This window comes from Colias croceus, chromosome 2, assembly GCF_905220415.1.
Source record: "Colias croceus chromosome 2, ilColCroc2.1".
NCBI lineage: Eukaryota > Metazoa > Arthropoda > Insecta > Lepidoptera > Pieridae > Colias > Colias croceus.
In genome coordinates, this window is record NC_059538.1 from 7,904,523 (window position 1) to 7,928,141 (window position 23,619).

Consider the following 23,619-nt stretch of genomic DNA (forward strand, 5'->3'; position numbering starts at 1 on the left):
TAGCTTTATGTGATCTATGCTTGTTAGAGCTATAAGCTTTGTGTGAAGGGTGATAGGAGCTGTTAGCTATACAGTTTAAATATTGGAAAATGAACAAACTCAAACTCAATTAATTGTTCACACTAGACTTCTTTTAGAAGCATGACTGTATAGAAATTATTAACTAACAGACAAAGATAATGAGATAAATATCTCATTGGAACATTACAAATCTTAATTTATGAAAAAAATGTCATGTCTTTGTTTGAATTTGCAGTTTACCGCTGTTTTTATTGTTTGTTTTTATTATAACAAAATCCACTTTTTATTACAACTTTCTCCTATGTATAGGGAAGTAAACAAACACAATGGAAATTACGGATTGCTTAAACACACAGCGTGTTAGTCTTAGAAAACCGGATAATCTCCGCCTTTGGAAGTACTCGATTAAAGATAATATTATGCACCCTTATCAGAAGTTATGGTAAGCGTAAGGCTTAACTTATTTAAAAAGGATGGCATTATGTACTATGTTGATACATTCTATGTAATAAAGAAGAATCTAAGTTGATATATAGAGCATCAGCCTTGATATTTTATACCTCTATTAAATTTGTAGGTACTTGTTCAATTTCATTATCGTAACATTTGCACGTCAGAAAGACAGGAAGTATCTTTTGTAAGTTATTGCACTCAATACTGACTATATATAGTTTATTATTCATATAATAATACAATTTTTACTATCGCCATCTTACCTAGTCCTTCCATTAGTTGTTAAAATCAAACAGCACAACTAACGAGCGAAAAATACAAGCAGAACAACGAATCACGTAAGTGACCGGTGTAATGAAGACGTATCTGACCTGCAGCTCATCCTTCAGGTTGCCCTCCCGCATGTGATAGTTGCGCACGTTATCTATCACCTCCTGCGGGAATTTGTCCGGGTTTGCGCTCATGTACCGATACACGAACAGATCGCAGCCAATTATCTTGAAACGATGCTTGAATACCGGAATTATGGCTCCTGGAGGGTATGGATAAATAATATTGCGTGAGCTTCGTGGGACATTATGATAATAGCTTGACGTGTTCTAATAATAGAGTAATTCTGTTGGAATTCTATTTTTGTTTGGCGGCAGTAGGTACTTGGTTAGTAGCAAGAGCTATGCATTTTCCATATGGGACAAGGAAAATAACTACAAATGTTTGACATTACCTGTTGTTAAAACAAATCATAATATGTTTGCTGCAAATGCATTTCATTAATATCTATTATGAATCATTTATAGACGCGGTGTACCATAAAATAACCTGTATCAACCTTTAATTCCCATTATAATGCATGCATTATGCTAATGAGATTATCCATTAGCGTTCATAGCCCGCACCGACCGCACTTCGACCAAATATGACGAAGCAAGCAAATTGTTTTTGGTTTGACTTCAAATGATACATTTTATAACCATTTCGTTTAATGTAATGTTATATAATAAAAAAGACAGTGAAAATTATAAGTCTATGTGGAGGATACGCGATTCAGAGCGAGTTGTCGCTACAGCTAAATATGGGAAAAAATACTCGGACTGTAATCTACCTCGAGAACGAGAATATAAACCCAGGTTGAATTTTTTCATATTAAAACAAATCTGCCAAAGTACATATTTACTCAAGTACTTTAATATTTTATAATAACAATAAAGCACAAAATTAATTAAATGAAAAATGTACGCACCTATGAAAAACTTGTCCGGAGTATAATATGTTGGAAAGTTAGGATCGGAGTCGGGCGTTTGTAAACGCATAGGTTTCAAGAATTTTCCCTCTCGTATTCCGGAATTTCGTCGGGGAATTTCACTTATTTTGATGGTGCCGTCGGCGAGGCTGTACCCTATAACGAACTGTCGGCCTTTGTCCTCGGGGTGGATCCAGTCCAGTTCACACAGATAACGTAGGTACTGTACAAACCTATTAGCGTTCTTGTTAATCAATCTCTTTTACTATCTGATAAAATAGTCACCAGAGCGACTATAATATTAACATTATCGACAGACTTGGCAATACCTATTTTATGACATAACTATAAAATATGAAAACATAAAAATATTTCATGCATTTTAAGCTCTTAATGTCTCTTGAAAAGGCATATTTAACAGGCCGTATTTTATTTAAAATTTGTAGAGCCGCTGTAAAAATATGGTGCTAAAGCAATTCATACTACCGTTATGAATATTGTTAATAGTGGTATACCTATAGATTTTTCTTTATAAGTCACACGGGCAATTTCTTTAAATAAAATCTACTATAATAATATCTACACGTATGATAACTTTATATATCAGACAACAATGCTGCAAATTCACGAAATCACGAGCAAGATTCCACTTAGCTGATTCCTGTGCTTCGCACAGGCAGCTCTCTGTCCCAAGTTTAATTGAGTCGAGAACTTACAGACGGGGCATTCAAATACTTGTATTATATAGTAGCTGCAATAGGAATAAAGGTTACCTCCTTGTATCGATCAATACTACGGTCCGCAGAGAAACGTGCTTGAGAAAAGCCATTTGTTATTCTTAATGATTGCAAACTTTTATATTTGCTTGACACAATGTTTTGTTTATTGGAAGGGGAAAATAGGTCACCTGATACCCTAATACAGAACTTTTCCCTAAGGTCACTTATAAAATCAGCTACTGCTTGTGATAAAAATGTTGTTTTGGTTGTATTACTTTGTATACTTAAAACGTACCTAATTCTGTATGAAAATGAAACTAAAATCTTCTTGGGTTTTGTGGTGTCTGAAAAACATAAGTAGCAATAATTTTGTTCTAATAAAAATAATTTTAATAAGTACCTTATTTGCATTGAGGTTGTATTTGATGACATCCTTGTGCGGCGGTTTTGGGATCAGTCCAAAACAAGATTGCAGTGTATCCTCTGGGGCGCCAATACCAATATGTGGTGGTATACTCTATTCCATAGAAAAGCGATTAATTCCCAATAGCAATGTGAAATAACACAATCAAGCAAAATAATTGTAAATATATTAACAACAATTTACTTACCTTTGGAAATTCTTTTTTCGTCTCATGAAATACTTGGATTTTCGGCGGCTGTTCAATGTACAACATTGTCCTAAAGAAACATCATTTTCATTATCATATTATATACAATATATTTAGTACTTATAAGAGCAAAAACAGTTTTTTTTTTCAAATAATCTGCGGCCATATCTTAACGTCAAAATATATTATGAAGAACGTTTGATGTATTGGATCGAACCAGCTGCCATCTTTGCCAAATAAGGCGATTACGTAAATTCTACGCTTGCTTACTGAGCTTAAACTTTATAAATACATTCCGAAACAAGCTCACATTCTGCGTTATGATAGAGGAAGGCAAACAAGTAATCGTGTCACTTGATTTTGATTGAAATTACATGGAGAATAAATAGTTCCATTATTTAGTGTGTATTCAAAGATGAAAACCTTGAATCGAATGTGTCAAATTAGACCACAAAATAGGAAGTCAGTTTTTATCACTTCTCTAACGATTGGTATGTACAACCAATCGTACATGTATTTTTATCATGTATTTTTCGAAAAATGTCAGATTATATGTATAAGAATTTAATTTATCTTCTATAACAATATACTTACTGTGTCGGTAAGGACATTGTAAATTGTCTACATGTCGTGTTGTGTCTCTCCAAGGCTTTGCTAACATGACAAGCTTAATAAAGCCGTTATCTTGATTTAAGTGTAGGATCAAAGATACAGTTTAATTTGGGAGTATTAAGTATTTAAACATTTAAATAGTATGGAGAGTGATCCGACATTGAGAACCTTTATTAATAGGTAAATGTAACCTTTGATTAAAACAAAGATACTAACATTTAACTTTAATCTTAAACATATAATATTTAAAAATATTTTAATAAATATCTACACTGCATTTAAATATTCACAAGAATTTATTGAGATATCCGCTTTGAGACGAAAAGAAGTCCTTCACTGTGGTGACTTTTAGCATCATAACTCATACACAACGTCTTGACAGTTTCTAAAGTATATTATTTATTTTATGTATGTGTATGTATAAATGTTTTATACGTACACAAACACAAATAATTATATGAAATTATAATATCGTGAGATTTTTATTTCTATTTTTTCTTTTCTTCCTTGTTCATTCGGTAGGTACCTACGTTACGTACTTAGATACTGATAACAAAATAATTTTCAGGTTTCGTTATGGATTTTCAAACTGTGCAATAGATGACTTTGCAACAAAGCTAATTTATATTCATATTTATAGTTAATACAGATATATTTCTAATCTAAATATTTAAAATCTCTCTACTTCTTTCTAACCTAAACCTTAAATTTCATGCTCGAAGTAATTTATTTTCTCGAGCATCTCAAAGAAGTAGGTAAGCTAAAATCGATAAAGGCACGAATCAAAAACCCACTTATAATAGTGTCTGGTGAAATTATCGCAGTCGAAGATCAGGAAGCGTCGACCCAGAATGAACACCGTCTCGCCGACGATCAAGTCCTTTGGCGCGTAATACTCTGTCACCTCTTCGTCTGTCACTTCCATACATATCGATGGAAAGTTCACTGCAATCGAAGGATACTTTTTCTTTATAGTTACGTAATATCACGATTACGTGATACCATTATATTAATAATGGTTTCATTTGCTAGTCCGATTTATTTAGGTTGTGTTTGGCTTATGTTCTATACATACAGATGTAGAGATGAAGTGAAGTGATATTATAATAGTCGTTTTTAACACGCTCTGTAGCCAAGCAAAATCTACAAATCCTTCCTGTGACCGTATGTGTGTATTTGTGATGATAGGTACGTTAAAGTGACCCCCTTTAACGTACCTACCTTTCATCACAAATATATATTTAATCAATGTGCATAAAATAGATTTTACACTACATAAAAATATTATTTAATTCGTTTTAACATTTAATCCCACTAATTAAAATGTTTGGTTATTACATTATGATGTTTATTAAAAGACCACTGTTAAGAAAGATTCGACTGTGAAAATTTGATTCGCTGAGCTTTTAATATTTTACGACGAGACTGAAAGCTGTGGCAAAGAAAATAAAGATAAGATTGTCACAAAGGTTTCAACATCAGATAATGCTGCCGTTAATAATATATAAGTGTGTAATTTATGTTGCTTATAAGAGTGATGTTTTGATTAAAATTAATCGATTTTCGAAAACATAAGAGCCTGTTGTCGTATGTACACGGTTGCGAAGTTTTCAGGACATATGTACTTATACTTATCTTCTTGTTTATGTTATAACTAAAATGAATATACGGGATATTAATTTTAAATGAATTTAAGTTTTTCAGTATTTTTTTTTCAGTAATTAATCAAAACTATTTATTAGTTTAAATATTGTATTGTTTTTGATTTAAAAGTAATAATTAATATTTTAAAATATAGTATGTTTCATACGATACGGCTACCTGGTCTCTCCTTCCACTTTTTAGGTATTTTCCTTTTCTTCAATAACAAAGGAAATGGATCCTTCCCGCCTGCTTTATCGTGAAGCTCCTGATTAATTAAAATTAAGAGTAATTAGATTTATTTTATCAAAGGTAAATAAAACATAGGTAACTATATAATTTATTTTCTGAAGAAGTAAGAATCATAATTATAAATTCGCTAAATGACGCGGTAAGTGGAAATACATATTTTGACAAATATCTTAGATTTATTTTCCCATTAAATCCGTGTGTCGTTTAAAAACAGATATTTATTACGTTTTATTGAAGCGCCACGTTTCAAATCGTTTTCCTGGACAACATCTATCGTACGGAAGTTTTGTAAAACTAGTGGTCTGAAAGGCCACTATATATTTTCAGGTAGATACCATTTGTTTCATTCGACAGGTCGTATTCGGTGTTTACAGTTCACTACTCACTGCCATTTTATTGAAACGTGGATTTAAAAGCTAGCGTAGTTTTGTTAACGGAGAACTGAAAGGAATTTCCATGTCTACAGTTAGAATTTGAACTGCAAAATGAAAATACTTCAGCTGGTACTAAAATATGTCGCTAATACGGAATTTTATATTTCTTACATTGTCACGGCTATAGATTGAAATGTATTATATCTATATATATAAAACTCAAAGGTGACTGATATAGTGATCTATCAACGCACAGCCCAAACCACTGGACGTATCGGGCTGAAATTTGGCATGCAGGTAGATGTCATAACGTAGGCGTCCCCTAAGAAAGGATTTCCCGAAATTCTTGCGGGAACGGGGAAAAACGGGGATGCACGTACAATGTCGTGGGCGGAAGCTAGTCAAAGATAAGAAAGAGGGATGAAAGTTTACGCGTTGATGTGATTGATGCGAAACATAGGTAGCTAGCTGGTTAATCTTAATACATCCTTTAAAAGGTACTAACGATTTAATATAAAAAGTAAAAGTTGGAAATAATAAGACATTGGTAATTCTTCCGTAATTAAAATAACAACATTAACACGTTACTATAATTAAATACTTCGCGATTAAACGTTTTATTGTTCATCACGAGTAGGTACTCGTAAACTATATAATTGGAACACACTCCGCCCTCAGACCGAGCCCAATAAATATTCATAGCTTTGATTTTCCGCGACCCTGATTTATACCAAATTAGAATCAAACTTTACTCTGCCATCAAACGTTTTCATTGCAGCAAATTTTAATTGCTATCAAAACAACAAATAAACAGCGTTGGACAGTAAAATGTGATTTGCATTTAATTAGGTCGTTTGAGCTTTTGAATTAGAATGTATCTCAATTAATGTTACACTTTTAAATTTCAAACAGCACAACAAGATCCGCTTAACTCAGTACAAGTAACATAAGATGTCAAAGAAGGCTATTGAAAAATAGTTCTTGTACGGATAATAATAATTGTAATGAGGCAGATCTTTTTATAGCAAATAATAAACAGATAAATAACAGTAATAAGTAATGAATAAGTCGACTTCTCGAACATTTCATTACAAACCCACCTTTATGGAGATAGTGTCATCTTGCAGGAAATATAACATTTTGTATTCTGTCAATTCACCGTACTCCGCGTCTCTATTATCCCAAGCAACGTTAAAACTGAAATATGGAATAAAGGATCAATTTACCTTCGCAATTCTATATTTTACTTAACTTGGCTTCAGATTCGACTTATGACTAATGGGGCACATATATTTGAATACTTATAATGTCTTGTTATATTTTGTTGTAAAACGAGATGATCGAAATTCAATATTTTTTTAAGGATGAATGTATGTAATAAAAGGATGAACATTATGTAGGTATTGTTTAAATTAAATGTAATGGAAAGATAAACTTAAGTAATACGAATAATGTATAATTTTCTATTTACATAATATAACACACGATTTAACCGCTATTATTGAAAACTGAAACAATTTCGAAATGCATAAATTCGAAAATGTAGGAAGTACCTACAATGAATGCCCGTGCGATTCTATTAGCGAGTTTTCGCAATGAACGTTGTAAACACATGTTAGGTCGTTCATTTTGACCCACGAGCAACTGGGGAAATATGTTCTGTTAACTTTTTGGGCGAGGGAAATATGGCAAACGAAATACTGCAGCCGCGTAACGACCACAGGCTTACAGCGTTCAACTTCCCGCACTAACATTACTGGATGAAAAATGTTCATTTACATATAATGTTCATATGTATCGCACCACTTTTTGTTATTTATATTGTGTTGTAGTTTTACCCGTTTTGCTGTCGTATTCGTGGCCCCAAAGGATATATAGAGTTTGCATATTCAATTAGTCTACAACAGTTAAAAAGTGCCTATTAATCAACATTATACTGAGTGTTTTTATTTATTCCTTACCGTCGTAAAGTTATTTTTATTTACAATAATATCAACAACTTTAAATACCTACAACACTACCGAAGACACAACAATAAAAGATGTTCCTACTTGTCTGGAAGCTTTCGGTGCGTAAAAAGTACAAATTTCCGCGGGGATGAGACTAGAGAAACACTATGAAATACAAATAAAATTAAATACAAGTCACTTTTATCACATAAAATCCGTAGGGTCAACTCATCTAATTCTGTGACAAATCAGAATATGAAAAAAAAAACAGGTTAAACTTTATAAATTTTATTTTTATTTTTAATAGGAACATTAACCAGTCTTCTATTTATCATATGGAGCAAGTGTAATCTTAACACATATGAATTAACTCAGCGTAAAATGAGCTTAATCAAACCGCGATGACTTGTCTAATTCTGTGACAATCACTATAATTCGGTGATAGTACTTTTCTAATTCTGTTAAAACCGAATTATGCGAGTATTTATTATTTTTTAACACAAAAGTAACAAAAAAATAAAATTAATAAAAAATATAACATATTGAAAGTAATAATTATGTATTCATTAATCAACGAGAAACTATCAAAAGCGGGGAACAATAAAAAACAATATTGGACTTTATAAATTGTTTGTGTGTAGTGTGTACGGACTCATTTTTGTCTGCAGAATACTTTGAATTGCGGATGTCAGGATTGTTTCATTATATTTTTTATTTTTATTTTTGTCTTCCTCCATGCTGTCTAAAATAAAAAAAAATAACTCACATAATTATGTGATAAAAAAAATAACGGACTTTTTTAAAATGCTTGAAAGCGATCCTACTTTTTTACCTGAGTAAAAATAAATATTTTCCGACTTAAACTACTAACGTATACGTACTGAAGACAATTATTAATACACGAATTGAAAATAATAAAAGTTAGCTTGGTTAATTCGGTGACACTCTTTTGAGTTGCAATCTTGAGAATCGTTAACTTTTTGAACCCAGGAAATAAGGTATTATGCAAAAACAAATGAAAAATTACTAAAACCCTTGTCGGTATCAACAAATATATGTTTTTAACAATTAATTGTCAAAATATCATGAACTTAAACTCACCTTTTCTATTTAAAATTAATTAAATAATGACAGCATAGTCGCACGCTACCGGTGAAACGTCAAACATGGCGGGCGCAATGACAAATCCCGTGATTGTTACTATTTCACTTGCACGATCTTAACAAAAATTTGCACACGAAAAGAAGCTTTATTACCCTACCATAGGGTTAATTTTAATGTATTGGATTTTACTCCTATAACGCTGTGTAAGAGTCCAAACGTTGTATCTCCGAATTAAGTGAGTCACACAATTAGGTGAGTTTACCCTACCCTGTCTGGGAGTTGGCTCTACAGAGCTTTACTTTTAGATCACTATCTCTTATTTCATTTAGAAATCTCTTCACATGTATGTATTTTTATTTGTATGAAGACTTGAGAACGGAAAAATATTGTAGAAGGAAATGTATCTTTATGTTTGTCGTGTTTGTCCTGTCGTTTAACGGATATTATATCACCTGTTTGAGTGATACTATATTATGATACTGGATTTTTATTTTTAAACATATTGTTTGTTATCTTAATATATATAAATCTCGTGTCACAATGTTTGTCCTCAATGGACTCCTAAACCACTTAACCGATTATAATAAAATTCGCACACCATGTGCAGTTCGATCCAACTTGAGAGATAGGATAGTTTAAATCTCAAATCGTTTTAGAGAAAGCGGGCGAAGCCGCGGCCGGTAATCTAGTATTCTCATACTGTTGAATTCTTAATTAAAATTTAATCTATACATTGATGTTAGAAGTACTTCATCAAATTCTGAACCACAAGTCTTATCTCCAAACACGCTTCGTGAGCGGAAAAAGAGCTATTGTTATATTGTACATATATATATATATACAAACGCGAACAGTGAACAGTCTAACAAGAAATAGCAATTCGAACAGTTTGGATACGTCTGCCGCCTCCCGAGAGAAGATCTCTACCAAGTTTTGATTACGTTTGTCAGGCCACGTACGATCTAATTGTATTAGAAGCCGGAGATTCGATACCTGCTTGGCGTATGCTTTAAATTACAATGGATAAGTGTTTAAACTCTAGAATAAATTGTTATTTCAAAATGGCATTTTAATATAAATGCCATTTATGAAGATACCATGTATTTTTTTAAACATAGAAATTAGAATACTAATGTAGTTCATATAGTACGAGATCCGGCTGCAGGATTAGTGCGTTCATCGGTTTTTTGCTGAAAACCGAATTTTTATGTATATTTATAATTAGGAGAATATATATCGACTAGGTTGCCAGTCAAAATTTGGCCGCAAGCATGTTTAATTAAAATTTTTCTAATCGATTTTTGGGAAAAAAATTCGTTCACTTGTTTTTTGAATAAAATGTAGTCTACATCACGGCAAATGATATAAAGATTCAAAAAAATCACGGTTGCCGCTTTTCACCTGGCCGCAACATCATGGCAGCCTGGTGCAAACAGGTATGATTTCGATTCATTTTTACGTTCATAACGTACATTTATGAATCATATATCAAATTAAAGCTAATTTTTTTCTATTTATTATCATATATGGTTGCCTAATTAAATCCGGCCGCAAATAAGGGTTGCCGGCTGTTAAAAATTATAAATATTTACGCCTATTAGTACACCGACGCATTCGCGTGCGGCAGCGAAACAACGAGAAAAAGAGAGGATCGGCTGTTAATTATATTAAATCAATATTACTTTTTAAATTTGTCATTTTGAAAAGGACGACATATTTTCTTTCACTCAACCTTAAATATTCAACATCTTTAACAGCCGGCAACCCTTATTTGCGGCCGGATTTAAGTAGGCAACCATATATGATAATAAATAGAAAAAAATTAGCTTTAATTTGATATATGATTCATAAATGTACGTTATGAACGTAAAAATGAATCGAAATTATACCTGTTTGCACCAGGCTGCCAAGATGTTGCGGCCAGGTGAAAAGCGGCAACCGTGATTTTTTAGAATCTTTATATCATTTGCCGTGATGTAGACTACATTTTATTCAAAAAACAAGTGAACGAATTTTTTTCCCAAAAATCGATTAGAAAAATTTTAATTAAACATGCTTGCGGCCAAATTTTGACTGGCAACCTAGTCGATATATATTCTCCTAATTATAAATATACATAAAAAGAATGCGTCGGTGTACTAATAGGCGTAAATATATATAATTTTTAACAGCCGGCAACCCTTATTTGCGGCCGGATTTAATTAGGCAACCATATATGATAATAAATAGAAAAAAATTAGCTTTAATTTGATATATGATTCATAAATGTACGTTATGAACGTAAAAATGAATCGAAATCATACCTGTCTGCACCAGGCTGCCAAGATGTTGCGGCCAGGTGAAAAGCGGCAACCGTGATTTTTTTGAATCTTTATATCATTTGCCGTGATGTAGACTACATTTTATTCAAAAAAACAAGTGAACGAATTTTTTTCCCAAAAATCGATTAGAAAAATTTTAATTAAACATGCTTGCGGCCAAATTTTGACTGGCAACCTAGTCGATATATATTCTCCTAATTATAAATATACATAAAAATTCGGTTTTCAGCAAAAAACCGATGAGCGCACTAATCCTGCAGCCGGATCTTAGACTAATACCTTTATTTCATCATTTTCGTAAACCAGATCCTAAACAAGTCTATTAAATTCAGTCTCTTGTCAATAAATTTAACTCAGTAAATGTTATTTTGGATTATTTTAAAATGTATCCTTTACAAAGACTTTCCTTATTTTTTATCAGGCATCTGATTATGAAATAGAAATATAAGATATTACGGCATTTGTAGCGCGAGAAAAAAACAAAATTTAAATTGAGGAAATTTTGAACAAATAAATGTTTGATGTAGAATACCCCATGGCTCTATTTTAAACGGCTAAAAAAGGGAAGGAAACAAAAAAGAGCGTGTGTGCCGAGCACACGTGTCAGAAGTGAAACTTCTTTGGCAAGGTACCAAAAGCTACCAAAATCGTCACCTTACTCCATGACGTGCCGGTATTGCCATGACGCGACCTTATATAACTACTCTCAACGCGCCTTAAGAAGTTTCACTTCAAAAATAGATTCAGTGATAACAATAACTTACGCAAGAACTTTTCCCTCATATTCCAGGAAGCGTCGCAGGGCGTCGTTATGCGCGGTGGCCCGTTGAGGCGGCTGCACCGACTTCCACCGCTCCTTCTTCTTGTACGGGTCTTCCGGCAGATCCTCCTCCTTCGAAAGTTCCACGCCTTGTGACTGCAGCCATTCCTGTACACAATCAGAGATCTTAAGACAATATTTGTAATAATTAATCATCATTAGAGAAACTAGCTCTATCAATACCGAAAACAAGAAATTCATGTCAATAGCTGCATATCATATTATTGTGTGCTATGGTATTCCCATATTTTTCATATTAAATAAATTTCCTCTCCAAAGTAGGTAAGTGATTTAATCGAGTTCTTTGAAAATTATTTTGTTAAAACCTCTTACCTACATACGCTAGAAATTAGATGGAGAAGTTTTCATTATATTTTTGTTATTTTATTTAGGTCAAAAAAATAGTAACTAGTGACGATGCTATACAATAAACACGATTCCCATTCATATTTGTCCCATCTGTTTAAACATAATATATTGAAAATCAATAATTCGATTGAATCTACGTTTTATTCTCTAATTTAAAGGCGGTATATAACCAACCCATCCAGTTTTTATTTTCAGCAGATTCACCATGAGCCTCCGTGGCGCAATTGGCTAGCGCGTTCGGCTGTTAACCGAAAGGTTGGTGGTTCGAGCCCACCCGGGGGCGGCTTATATTTTTGTTGAATTTTACTCAAAAAGGAAAAGTCCAGCACATAATACATTCTTTCAACATACGAAAGAAACGAAGATTCCTCTCGAAATCATTATGCATTTTTATACTGATTCAGGATATTTTCTTTAAGCATATCTCTCAGCCCGTATAAAGTAAAATCATAATAATGTATGAAAATATATTATGTATTACTTCCTTATTTATACTGGACATTGGCGAAGTCATATTTCGTGTAACCAATAATAATCAGCCAAAAGAAGAAAAATAAAAATTCGACAAAAAGTTCACAAAAAAGAGCCATCAGGGACATAATCAGTAAGAGGGAAAACCGGCCCTTATTTTTATATTGCATTGCATACAAAAATAAGGCATCATTAATTTATAACTGAATAATTGTACCTTCATATTAAGTTATAATTATCTGAGCTTTTTAGCGTTTGATAGAAAATTTAATGATCACCAGTTTAGAAAATATTTTCTACAGAAATTAACTCGGAATAAATAATTTTTTTTTGTATAATTTTGTATTTTACAGCCTAAACGCAAACAATCCTCACACAAACATGTTGTATTTTATTTACTAGGCGCCATTCTATACTTTGCCCTGTATAGTATTATATTAGAAGTGGTTTTGCCATCAAATATCGGAAACTGTTGGCCTCTATGCGTTGCGAAATCTCATGGTCTATAATCACAACAAGACAATTTATATAAACATTGTTCTTTAAATATGAATTGTTTATGTGAAAAAAACAAACTATAGGTACGCTATATTTATATTAATTAATATGTCCTGCAGTTCACGTTTATAAGGAGCAAGTTATTTTAACCTGAAATATGCTCGTACATCAAAACAGGTGTTCGTAATATCATTGGATATAATTTATTTCTGTTTTAGTTTTATGAGATTTTATTATTTCATAATTTTTACACATAAAAGACGTCTTATTAGAAATATTTGTTAAAAGAAACGACTGCTTTAGAATCAGTATCAGTTACAGTTAGTTAGAGTACAGCTCTTACCACTTTCTTACCATGTTAAACTCTGTATATTATGTAAATAAGTAAGTTTTTCTGTAAGTACCTATACATTCAAGGCTACTAATGATTTATATTAGCAGTTTTTATTTCTACAAAAGTCATATTATTTGTTATAGTAGTAAGAGAAGTCAGATAAGTTTAAGATACATTTATATTCCCATTTTAAAGCCATTTATTTTACATCAAAATTGAATAAAGCAATAGCTTTTATTTCTTATATCAGTGGAATTTTACTAATTAACCGAAAACACCGGCTAAGTTTTTTTTATTACCGTTATACGGACGTATTTGGAGAACGGTTATCATTTACAAGTCGGATACCAAACGTAGCGGTAGTAACGTATTCAAAATGATTGAATTATCACTGAATAATCCCGTTGTGCAAGCATATATCGTTCATTCAACCATCCTAGCCGGCAAGTTATTATTAATGAGCATTTTGACCGCTGCAGTGCGTATAACGTTAAAAGTGTTCCCAAATCCAGAAGATGCAAGTTTTCTCAGAGGAAAAGTGAAGTTTGGTGACCCCACAGTGGAACGTGTGCGACGTGCTCATCGCAATGATTTGGAAAATATTCCAGCGTTTTGGATACTTGCAGCTTTCTACTTGACGATCAACCCATCAGCTGCATGGGCTATTATGTTCTTCAGGGTGTACACTGCATGCCGTATTGTGCATACCATAGTATATGTTATCCCTGTGCCACAGCCGTCGAGGGCCCTTACTTTTGGTATTGCCTATGCTATAAAGATGTGTATGGCAGCGCAAATAATTTTATACTATATAACATCGATATAGAAAACATTATAGGTAACTGTAAAATTAGTGGTACGAGGGGTATCGTTTATTTTTTAACGTAACATTACTCGGTTTCCTTGACATTGGTGAAAGTTCAATGACCTATTATTATGTCATGTGTGTTCGTTGTTAAACATCCTTTACTCAAACGCTTATTAAAGTTCTTATGGACACAACGTGTATTTTTTATTTCTAGATATTAATTAAAAACTCTCGAACATACTAATAACTAATTAGCAATCGCAAAGGTGTTTATCATAACACCTAATATTTACACAAATGAAGTTCACTGACCTCAGGTGATGTCGTCATAATATTTCAATCTAATCCAAAATTTAATCAAATATTAGATGCCCTAGGTATGTTTTATTGTGTATAAATTGTAACTGTAAAGTATCAAGTTGTGAAAACATTAAAAGTTAATAATGTAAAATAAACATATTTTAAGAAATCGTTGTAAAACGGAAACGCAAATATTGTTTTGCAACTTATGTAACATTTGTATCTATCCACTTGATATAATTATATCTCTGCTTCGAGCTCTGACATCATTCAGGCGCAGACTCGCACGTTGATAAAACGTTGATCAAGTGTTTTACTCTTTAAAAAAATCTAGTAATATTAAAACAAAATGGTGCCTGTAACAATAGCAGAACCCGCTGTTCGTACGTTTATATTCTACTCCGGCGTATTGGGTGCGAAAATGTTGCTCATGTCATTTTTAACTGCGAGGCAAAGATACAGGAAAAACGTATTCGCCAACGAGGAGGACGCAAAGGCAAAGAAGGGGATCGTGAAGTATGACGACCCAGACGTCGAGAGAGTTCGGCGGGCGCATTTGAATGACCTTGAGAATATTCCTGTGTTCTGGGTCCTGGGAGCATTGTACTTGACGACCGGTCCATCTGCAGCTACGGCAATCACGTTGTTCCGGGTGTACGCCGCTGGTCGCATTTTACACACAATAGTGTATGCTGTCACACCTATACGTCAACCGGCTCGGGCCATCGCATTTGGAATACCTATGTTTGTCTCGCTGTTCATGGGGGCAAAGGTTGCAACACATTACTTGGCAGATATGTAAATATATCATGTAGGTACTTGAAAACGGTCAAGCAGCATTTATAAAACATGTGATTTGTGATAATATGTGAAGTTTTATTATTGTGCTTTATTCTATAATGCCTTAGAATTTCATAGACCTAAGATTCTAGATTTCTATAACTAAGATATTTTTTTTTTATATTATTAGTTATTAAATGTTGTGTTTATCATTCGAGTATTTTTTTTGCCCTATGTCCTACCTGTGTAGAATAAAAAATATTATCAATAAATATAAGGGTCGATGGTAGTCTGATATTATCTTTATTATCTATCACGACCTGATAAAATTACCCATATTATAGGTAACTTATCTAGAATCAATACTTGAACGGTACATACAGAATTATTATTATTATTTGTGACAGTAATATTAGAGCTAGCGCGCAAGAGCAACTTTTGTCTCCGCAACTATTTTGTCTCTCCCATCAACTCTATGGGGAGTTGCGTCGCTACGTGCGCGCACTTTCTTACTAGCCCATAGAGTTGATGGGAGAGACAAAATAGTTGCGGAGACAAAAGTTGCTCTTGCGCGCTAGCTCTTACGTATAAATAAACCATAATTATCAAAGCCTCCATTTTAAATTTAGAAATATAATTAACTTGTAATGTACCTATTAATAGGTAACTAATGATTCAAACACTTAAAAATTTATTTAAATATAAAGGTTCACTAAGCATCAAGGTTATTAACGACCGACGTGGTTTTATTATTATAAAACAAGCACCATCTGCAGTCAGTTATTATTTTTTTATATTAATTACAAGGTCGTTGTGGACTTAATGACTGGTTTAATGATAATCTCTATTCTTTTATACTACATAGGTACTTATATTTGAACAAGGATTCTTGTTAAAATAATGACGATTTACCTGGAAAGTCCTGATTTTACTTCTTTAACTTAGCACCAAAGTAAAAAAAGCAATGAGCAACCTATTTAATTTATTTTTCCAAAATCAAAGTAACCTGAGTAAGTACCTTCTATTGTATTTCACCTTAAACTTACCTAAAACATTATTTTTAAAACAGGACCAACTTTTATTGAGAATAACTTGAAAAGTAACAATAATACACACACAAATATTTTTAGGCGATTATCCTTATACAACTGTTATTTTACATTTCCAACAGCCATTTATTAGTCAGTACTCAATAGACCTACGGTCAGTATCCTTATAGACTAGCAGATAAATGAAACGCGTTAACTTTTGACACAGAATACTTCTTGTGAGAACCATGACGCCTTTAACTTTAGACCAGCCAGTTCGCAGCTTCATATTTCACGCCAGTGTTTTGGGTTTGAAAATGTTATCCATGTCGTTTCTTACTGCGGTGCAGCGATTTCGTAAGAGAGCATTTGCCAATGAAGAAGACGCAAAGATTTTAGCCAAGAGCGTAGTGACATTAACCGATCCAGACGTGGAGAGAGTGCGCCGAGCCCATTTAAATGATCTAGAAAGTATTCCACTGTTCTGGATTTTAGGCGGGTTGTACTTGACGATCGGCCCGTCTGCTGCTCTAGCTACAACCCTTTTCCGTACATATACAGTAAGTCGTATTGTACACACCGTTGTTTACGCAATCATACCATTACCCCAGCCAGCCCGTGGCATTGCGTTCGATATTTCATTTCTAATTACACTTTATATGGGAGCTCAAGTTATATCACATTATATAATGAGTTATTGAATGCTTCTTTTATTATTACATAACAACTGGTTTATTCAAGACCAAGTTCAATGTCATTGTTTAGATTATTACGTGCTCGGAACGTATTTTAAGTAAAGATTTATTCTATAACAATTACAGGTTTGAAAACCGCGTGAAAATTCCACGAGTAGCGTTTCATACACTCAGAAACAAACGTAGGTCCTATCGACAAAAGGATAATATTTTAATAATAATAATCATTATTTTGGATTATACTGTTTTAATAAAAGCTCTACGTATAATAATTATTTTTTAATATATCTTCCATGTATTCGTCAAAGGTTTAATTCTATGTACCTAAGTATAGATATTTTTATCATTACTTTTAGTTTATAAACGATAAAATATCTCTCCATTTTATATTTTATATTATCATCCTGTGTGCTTCGAGTGCTGACATCATTCAGTAATAGACTCGCACAGTAATACAACGTTTACCTCTCAGTCGGTGTTGATATATATCTGTCTTTGGAAAAACCAGTTTTATATCACAAAATGGGGCCTCTATCATTAGCTGAACCCGCCGTCCGTTCTTTTATTTTCTACTCTGCCGTGTTGGGTTTGAAAATGTTGTTCATGTCATATTTAACTGGTAAGCAAAGATTCAAGAAAAACGTATACGCCAACGTGGAAGATGCAAAAGCAAGGAAGGGAACAGTGAAGTATGACGACCCAGACGTCGAGAGAGTTCGGCGGGCCCATTTGAATGATCTTGAGAATATACCTGTTTTCTGGGTCTTGGGAGCATTGTACTTGACGACGGATCCATCTACTTTTATAGCAACAACATTATTCCGGGTGGTTGCCGCGTGTCGCATCTTATATACAATAGTATATGCTGTTAAGCCCTTACCTCAACCGGCTCGGGGAATCGCATTTGGAATACCTTTGTTAGCTTCGATATACATGGGGGCAAACGTTGTATTGTACTACCTGTTGGATCTATAATTAATATGCACTTTAAAATCGTGAAGGAGTATTTGTAAAAACATGTGAGTGATGAAGTTGTATTATTGCACTTTTTACTGTAATGGTGTTGTATTTAGTACTTTAAAAAGACGTTGTCTTATATAATTAGTTAGTTATTAAATAAATTTGATTTTTTTTTATCATTCCATTGTATTTATTTGCCCTCAAGAATACCTTTAAATATTGTTACAAGTTCATCTGCGTAGGAAATGGTTGCAGATTGTTGAACTCAAACTCAAACTTAATTTCGTCTAAAAGATAGTAAGATACCTGGCTTTGAAAAATATATCAGGGGAGAGGATTACGGAGGGAGGAGTCTTAGTTCTTTTAAAATCATACACTTTAACAAAAATATTCATATAACAATTAACACAGACAAGATTTCATGAATTTCCATCTCCCGGTGCACATACATCAAACGAACGCAGAGCTAGAGCTAGAGAGAGCATCCTTTCGTATTCTTTTTAGTGTAAACGAAAACTCGTATTCAGTGTTGTCCAGTATTAGAAAATACGTAGAATCTTTTCGAACGCACTAAGAACAACGAAAGAATGCTCTAAGTACGCCTGTTTAATGTTTATACTAAAATAATTTGACATAGTGGGGTTAAAATGAGCATTCGGTCGTTTGATGTAAATGCACCTTTCCGCATATTCATAAATATACTCTCCATATAATACCATGTAAGCTCTCTGGATACGTTTTTGCATCAGTTTTAGGTAAATTGAGTAATTTTATTCCAACAATAAAAACAAAAGTCTTATGATCCTATCGAAGGTGGCCAGAGATCTTAATTATCATTCAAACTTTTATATAATTACTCATATTAAATATGTAGAATTAATATTTGAATATTACTTATATTATATAAGTATATAAGTATAATATTTTTGTATTTTGAGTATTCCCCAGTCAACCTGAAGTAATGTGTTCAATATTTCATTTTGCATTTTATTTTTATGTCACATATACCTATAATCAGTTATTAAATGTTCCCTTTAATTATTATCGCTCCGACAACTGGAGTAGGTATTCAGTACCAAGTTCAATGTCGTCGTTGTAAATTTATCAATTTCCTACTTACTACGTTTATCGGACTGCTCGTACATTTAAGAAATATTTATTATCTAATAACGAAAATAATGTTAAAATTATTGTGTGAATTGTTTATTTACCACAATTAAATACTAGGTAAAAATTGTTTTTATGATTGATGATAAATCTAATATTTGTATTGTAGGTATGTAGTTAGTTATAATAAAGTATTAAGCTATTGCATACTTAGCTTCTATCGCGGGCTTTGAGTGCGGGGACCGAATCCAGAAATCCGTAACGAAAAAACCTCACGCTCCCCACTCCGACGGGCACGGAGGTGTCACTTGAAGGCAAGCTATGCAATAGCTTAACCGCGGCAGTCCCCGAGTGCCACATGTCTTTTTTTATTTTTTATGTTTTATACGAAATATAACGGGTACCAATCACATACCTATTAAGTTCGGAGGCATATACATTATACATTATACATAGTATTGTACAAGTGATTTCAATATTTATGTATTGTACAAGAATATCCATTGCAAAAGGATTAAAAAAGCAATTGTCATCATTAGTCTATTTTTCATATATTTTTGAATCAGTGATTATAAATCAAATTTTAAACACTATTTTTCCCTTGAATGACTCAAAATGACGATGCAGATTTTTGTTTGGTCACCTATAAAATAAATTACCCGTATGTCTTATTGCAATTTATTGTGAAATACATGCGTATTTTTCCTTTAACTTAACTCAACTGTAGAAGGCAATGAAGACAATATTCATGGATGTCGTTTCGACATACTTTTTGCAAATCTTATAACCAACAATAATACCTACACGTAATACATAATACATGTAGTATGTACCTATTTACTGGCTAGCGCATGTAAAGGTATATAGGTAACTATTTTATTGGCTAGCCGTCCGCGTCGTGGACAATATAAAAACCACCCAAGCTATTCCTGGGCTATAAACACATTTACTTTAAGCCTGTCGACCTCACTTTTGGCTTTATTCTAAAAGCCATTCGAAGGTTTTACGGCATCCATTCGTTTCACATTATAGCTCTGTTAATGCGAAAAAGAATCACATTTTGAATATAGAGCGCAGTATAGATTATTATTATACACGCATTCCAGGTTTATATCTTTCATACATACATATCGATATAATATTACTCGTAACACGTTTATATTTGATTACACACGAGATGGTGGGTTTATTTTATGTCTACCTGAGCTGGTAAAGGAATTGCGCGTCACCAGAATCATTGCAGTTTAGTTCAGGAAATAACTTTTAGGTAGCGATACATTCACGCGAATATCTTTTAATACCTAACTCAGCCCCCGGAATCACAGACACAATAGAAAATCTATTGTGTCGTGGTCCGATCGGGCCGCTCGGGGCTCAATAGGTTAATATTACAAATGTCTAAAAATATATCAATGTAATTTCGATTAGTAGGTACCTATCATATTATCAATAAAAAAAATTATTTCTCAACTTCTCAAAGCACAGCAAATAATATAGGTATTCTCAAAGGAGCAATCATTTACATAATAGGTATGATGATGAGAATAATTGTGAGTGAAGGATCAGGACAAGATGAAATAAATAGGTATGTTGAAAAGTAATATCAGCAAAGTGCTGCTACAAATTTTCTCGGATTTACTAGACAATATGAGACAATGAAATTTCTTTTATAGAAAATGCAATTTTGCGAAGCGTCATTTTATTCTATGAACATGATACCTAGTAAGTATATACTTTTACAGTATTATTCATGAGTATTGAATATTGTGATAACAGAAAATTATGTAATAATTTGCAAATTGACCATAATAATAAAACAAAAATTAATCATGAATGAATTTGTCTTTGTTAATCGAGATCTAAAAATTAGAAATATGGAAAAATTAGAATCCAAAGGAATACAATCGAAGTACCTATGTAGGTAGGTAACAATCGAATTCGTCAATCGAAAACAACCGGCACGGATTGATTGATGTACCTAACGATCGTGTACATTCCACCGCATTGTACTAAATGGATACCTACATACCCACATCGTATAGGTAGTACCTAAACAGTTTCAATTATTTTCTTGAAATAAATCGAGCAGTCAATATGATGAAAAGATATATTTATCACTTAGATACATTTAGATAGGTATTTATCGTAACTTGTACTACTATTAGCAAGTGAATAATAATCAAAATGAAGAACGATACCTATTTATTCATTGAATTAATATTACCTAATATTTTTAATTAGGTATATCTAATCTAAAAATAAAAATGTGTATTTTCACTGACAAAAACCGTAACTATACAAGCCTACCAATAATAGTAACAATTTTAATTTTACTATCATAAAAACGCTAGCTCGGAGCAATTTATAAATTTAATGCTCCGAGAACGCTAGTGACACTAACGTCAATTTGACAGCTGTTAAAAGTTTGTTAATGCTCGGTGTTCGCATAACATAACCTTAAATCTACCCTATAGAATATATTCCCAAAAACCTTTTGCAAAACCATAGACCCTGAGGTAAGATATCATATTCCATTATTATTTGATATTAAATTCATAAAAAGTAATAAACACTGAATCGCACATGATATTATTTTTCGGCTAAATTATTATTGTAAACATCTATCCATCTCGATTCTCGCGTGTATTGCTATCTCACTCTATCAGCGACTACAGAGTATAACAAGATCCCGCATGCCATAGATAAAAATAAAATTAGTTCTAGTGTTGCACTACTATAAAATTAGATAAGAAATAAGCAAAACTGAAATTAGGTTGGTTTCATCTTACATACAGTATGAATGCAATTGTTATTTATTATTTTTTTTAAGGAAATATAGTACAGTTACGGAATACACACATATATTTTATATATCGAATTAAAAATGGCTGTATAATTTAAGAGTACTTATTCACATAACATATCAATAAATGTGTTCTTATGTGACAAGTTCGAATATGAATTGCTCAGAGCCATGTCGTCGCCGATAAAAAGACCGTAATATCGGCAGTACTGGAGAATGGCTGCCGTTTATGTGTCTAGACCAAAAACAAAGAAAGCACATTAATGCACGTATTTAAATGCTACGTAAATTGTTTTTAAATTGATGTGAAGATTACTTGAACATAAGTCCCGTTACACACACACATCGTTGATCGTCGGAAGTATGAATGTTGGTCCTTTAATGTAGGAAAAGTACTACCTACATTATGACTTTACTTTCTATGACGATAAGAATAACAATAATAAAATGGTAAAAGTCGCAAAATTTATATTCCTATTGAAATTTACATTCATCACAGTTTTATATCTAGATACTTATTAATCATTAGATTATAAAGATAACTTTCCATAGAACAACATAAAAATGTACTTTATGATAATAATATAAATAGGTAATGCAAATGTACTTAAAAAAACATACAAAGAAACGTTCAAAAAATCGTTGAAAGCTATACTTACCTTAGTGAATAGATCGCAGGATATAGTGTGAAAAACTTTCCCATAAATACAGATATCTTTTCCGTTATCAAGATCTTTCCAGTGCCAATATTCGCCGAGGTCGTTTTTAGGAATCTTCCCTCGTTTAACCATTCTTCCCTGCCACAAGCCAGAATTCTGAAATAAATACACGAAATTAACATCGTATCGTAGTTAGAACGAGTTGTATGAATAATTTACGCAGAACCCGTTTCATTTTCAATGTCCCAGTGCAATAAGCGGAAAAAATAATCAAAGAAAAGGGAAAAACGGGTATTATGGACCAGACGAGACGAAAAGGCGCTCAGTTGAGTACGAAACAAAGCCAAGCTCAGCCGGAGCATGTAGCATTCAAACGTAGACAAATGCATGCTCATTTGCCAGCTTTGCGTTATACCAGCATCGGTTTCAATTCAACTTCGTAAAGTTTATCCCCTGTGTAAATGTCACCCTTGCATCTCAACCAAAGAGCGCAGCGTGCGTTTCTTTCAATTGCATTTTCATTCAATTTGCAATGAAAATAAATAGAAAAAATAAGAAAGTGTTACATAAAATTGAAATTATTGAAATTTCTATATACAGAGTACTGTCATTTTATATTGGTGGCATTTTTAAAAATATATTGTACCTATGTTTTCATACCTGCACAAAATATGCACTTACAAAATCACC

General features: G+C 32.8%; 6 protein-coding genes and 1 non-coding gene across 8 annotated transcripts in view; 6 read left to right on the forward strand and 1 right to left on the reverse strand.

Annotated features, from left to right (window-relative positions):
* The window catches only part of LOC123700962 (EF-hand domain-containing protein 1-like), a 37,699-nt gene that overhangs the window by 8,655 nt on the left and 5,425 nt on the right, over positions 1 to 23,619 (reverse strand). Inside the window, exons 4-12 of the mRNA XM_045648353.1 lie at positions 22,930 to 23,085; positions 12,062 to 12,225; positions 7,024 to 7,120; positions 5,478 to 5,565; positions 4,451 to 4,601; positions 3,045 to 3,114; positions 2,834 to 2,950; positions 1,715 to 1,937; positions 846 to 1,006 (exon numbers count right to left, since the gene is read on the reverse strand). Coding sequence (XP_045504309.1) covers positions 846 to 1,006; positions 1,715 to 1,937; positions 2,834 to 2,950; positions 3,045 to 3,114; positions 4,451 to 4,601; positions 5,478 to 5,565; positions 7,024 to 7,120; positions 12,062 to 12,225; positions 22,930 to 23,085 — 1,227 coding nt within the window. The remainder of the gene's footprint in view (positions 1 to 845; positions 1,007 to 1,714; positions 1,938 to 2,833; positions 2,951 to 3,044; positions 3,115 to 4,450; positions 4,602 to 5,477; positions 5,566 to 7,023; positions 7,121 to 12,061; positions 12,226 to 22,929; positions 23,086 to 23,619) is intronic.
* Trnan-guu lies at positions 12,696 to 12,769 on the forward strand. Its single transcript has one exon. It is a non-coding gene; the product is annotated as a tRNA-Asn (tRNA).
* Positions 13,960 to 14,791, forward strand: LOC123701079 (microsomal glutathione S-transferase 1-like). The gene has a single exon (XM_045648502.1). It carries the CDS (start codon positions 14,166 to 14,168, stop codon positions 14,613 to 14,615), a length of 450 nt encoding a protein of 149 aa, XP_045504458.1. The 5' UTR covers positions 13,960 to 14,165; the 3' UTR covers positions 14,616 to 14,791.
* LOC123701073 (microsomal glutathione S-transferase 1-like) lies at positions 15,143 to 15,889 on the forward strand. The gene has a single exon (XM_045648487.1). It carries the CDS (start codon positions 15,247 to 15,249, stop codon positions 15,697 to 15,699), a length of 453 nt encoding a protein of 150 aa, XP_045504443.1. The 5' UTR covers positions 15,143 to 15,246; the 3' UTR covers positions 15,700 to 15,889.
* LOC123701055 (microsomal glutathione S-transferase 1-like) lies at positions 16,885 to 17,420 on the forward strand. The gene has a single exon (XM_045648468.1). It carries the CDS (start codon positions 16,954 to 16,956, stop codon positions 17,404 to 17,406), a length of 453 nt encoding a protein of 150 aa, XP_045504424.1. The 5' UTR covers positions 16,885 to 16,953; the 3' UTR covers positions 17,407 to 17,420.
* Positions 17,136 to 23,619, forward strand: part of LOC123700968 (pseudouridine-5'-phosphate glycosidase) — a 104,198-nt gene continuing 97,714 nt past the window's right edge. Inside the window, exon 1 of one of the 2 annotated variants that reach the window (XM_045648365.1) lies at positions 17,136 to 17,265. The gene's annotated coding sequence lies outside the window, so the exon portion shown is untranslated. Of the gene's footprint in view, positions 17,266 to 21,880; positions 21,984 to 23,619 lie in introns of those variants that run through there. The other variant, XM_045648373.1, reaches the window with a different exon arrangement.
* LOC123701064 (microsomal glutathione S-transferase 1-like) lies at positions 17,918 to 18,444 on the forward strand. Its single transcript, XM_045648478.1, has one exon. The coding sequence runs from the start codon at positions 17,923 to 17,925 to the stop codon at positions 18,373 to 18,375; it is 453 nt and encodes a 150-aa protein (XP_045504434.1). The 5' UTR covers positions 17,918 to 17,922; the 3' UTR covers positions 18,376 to 18,444.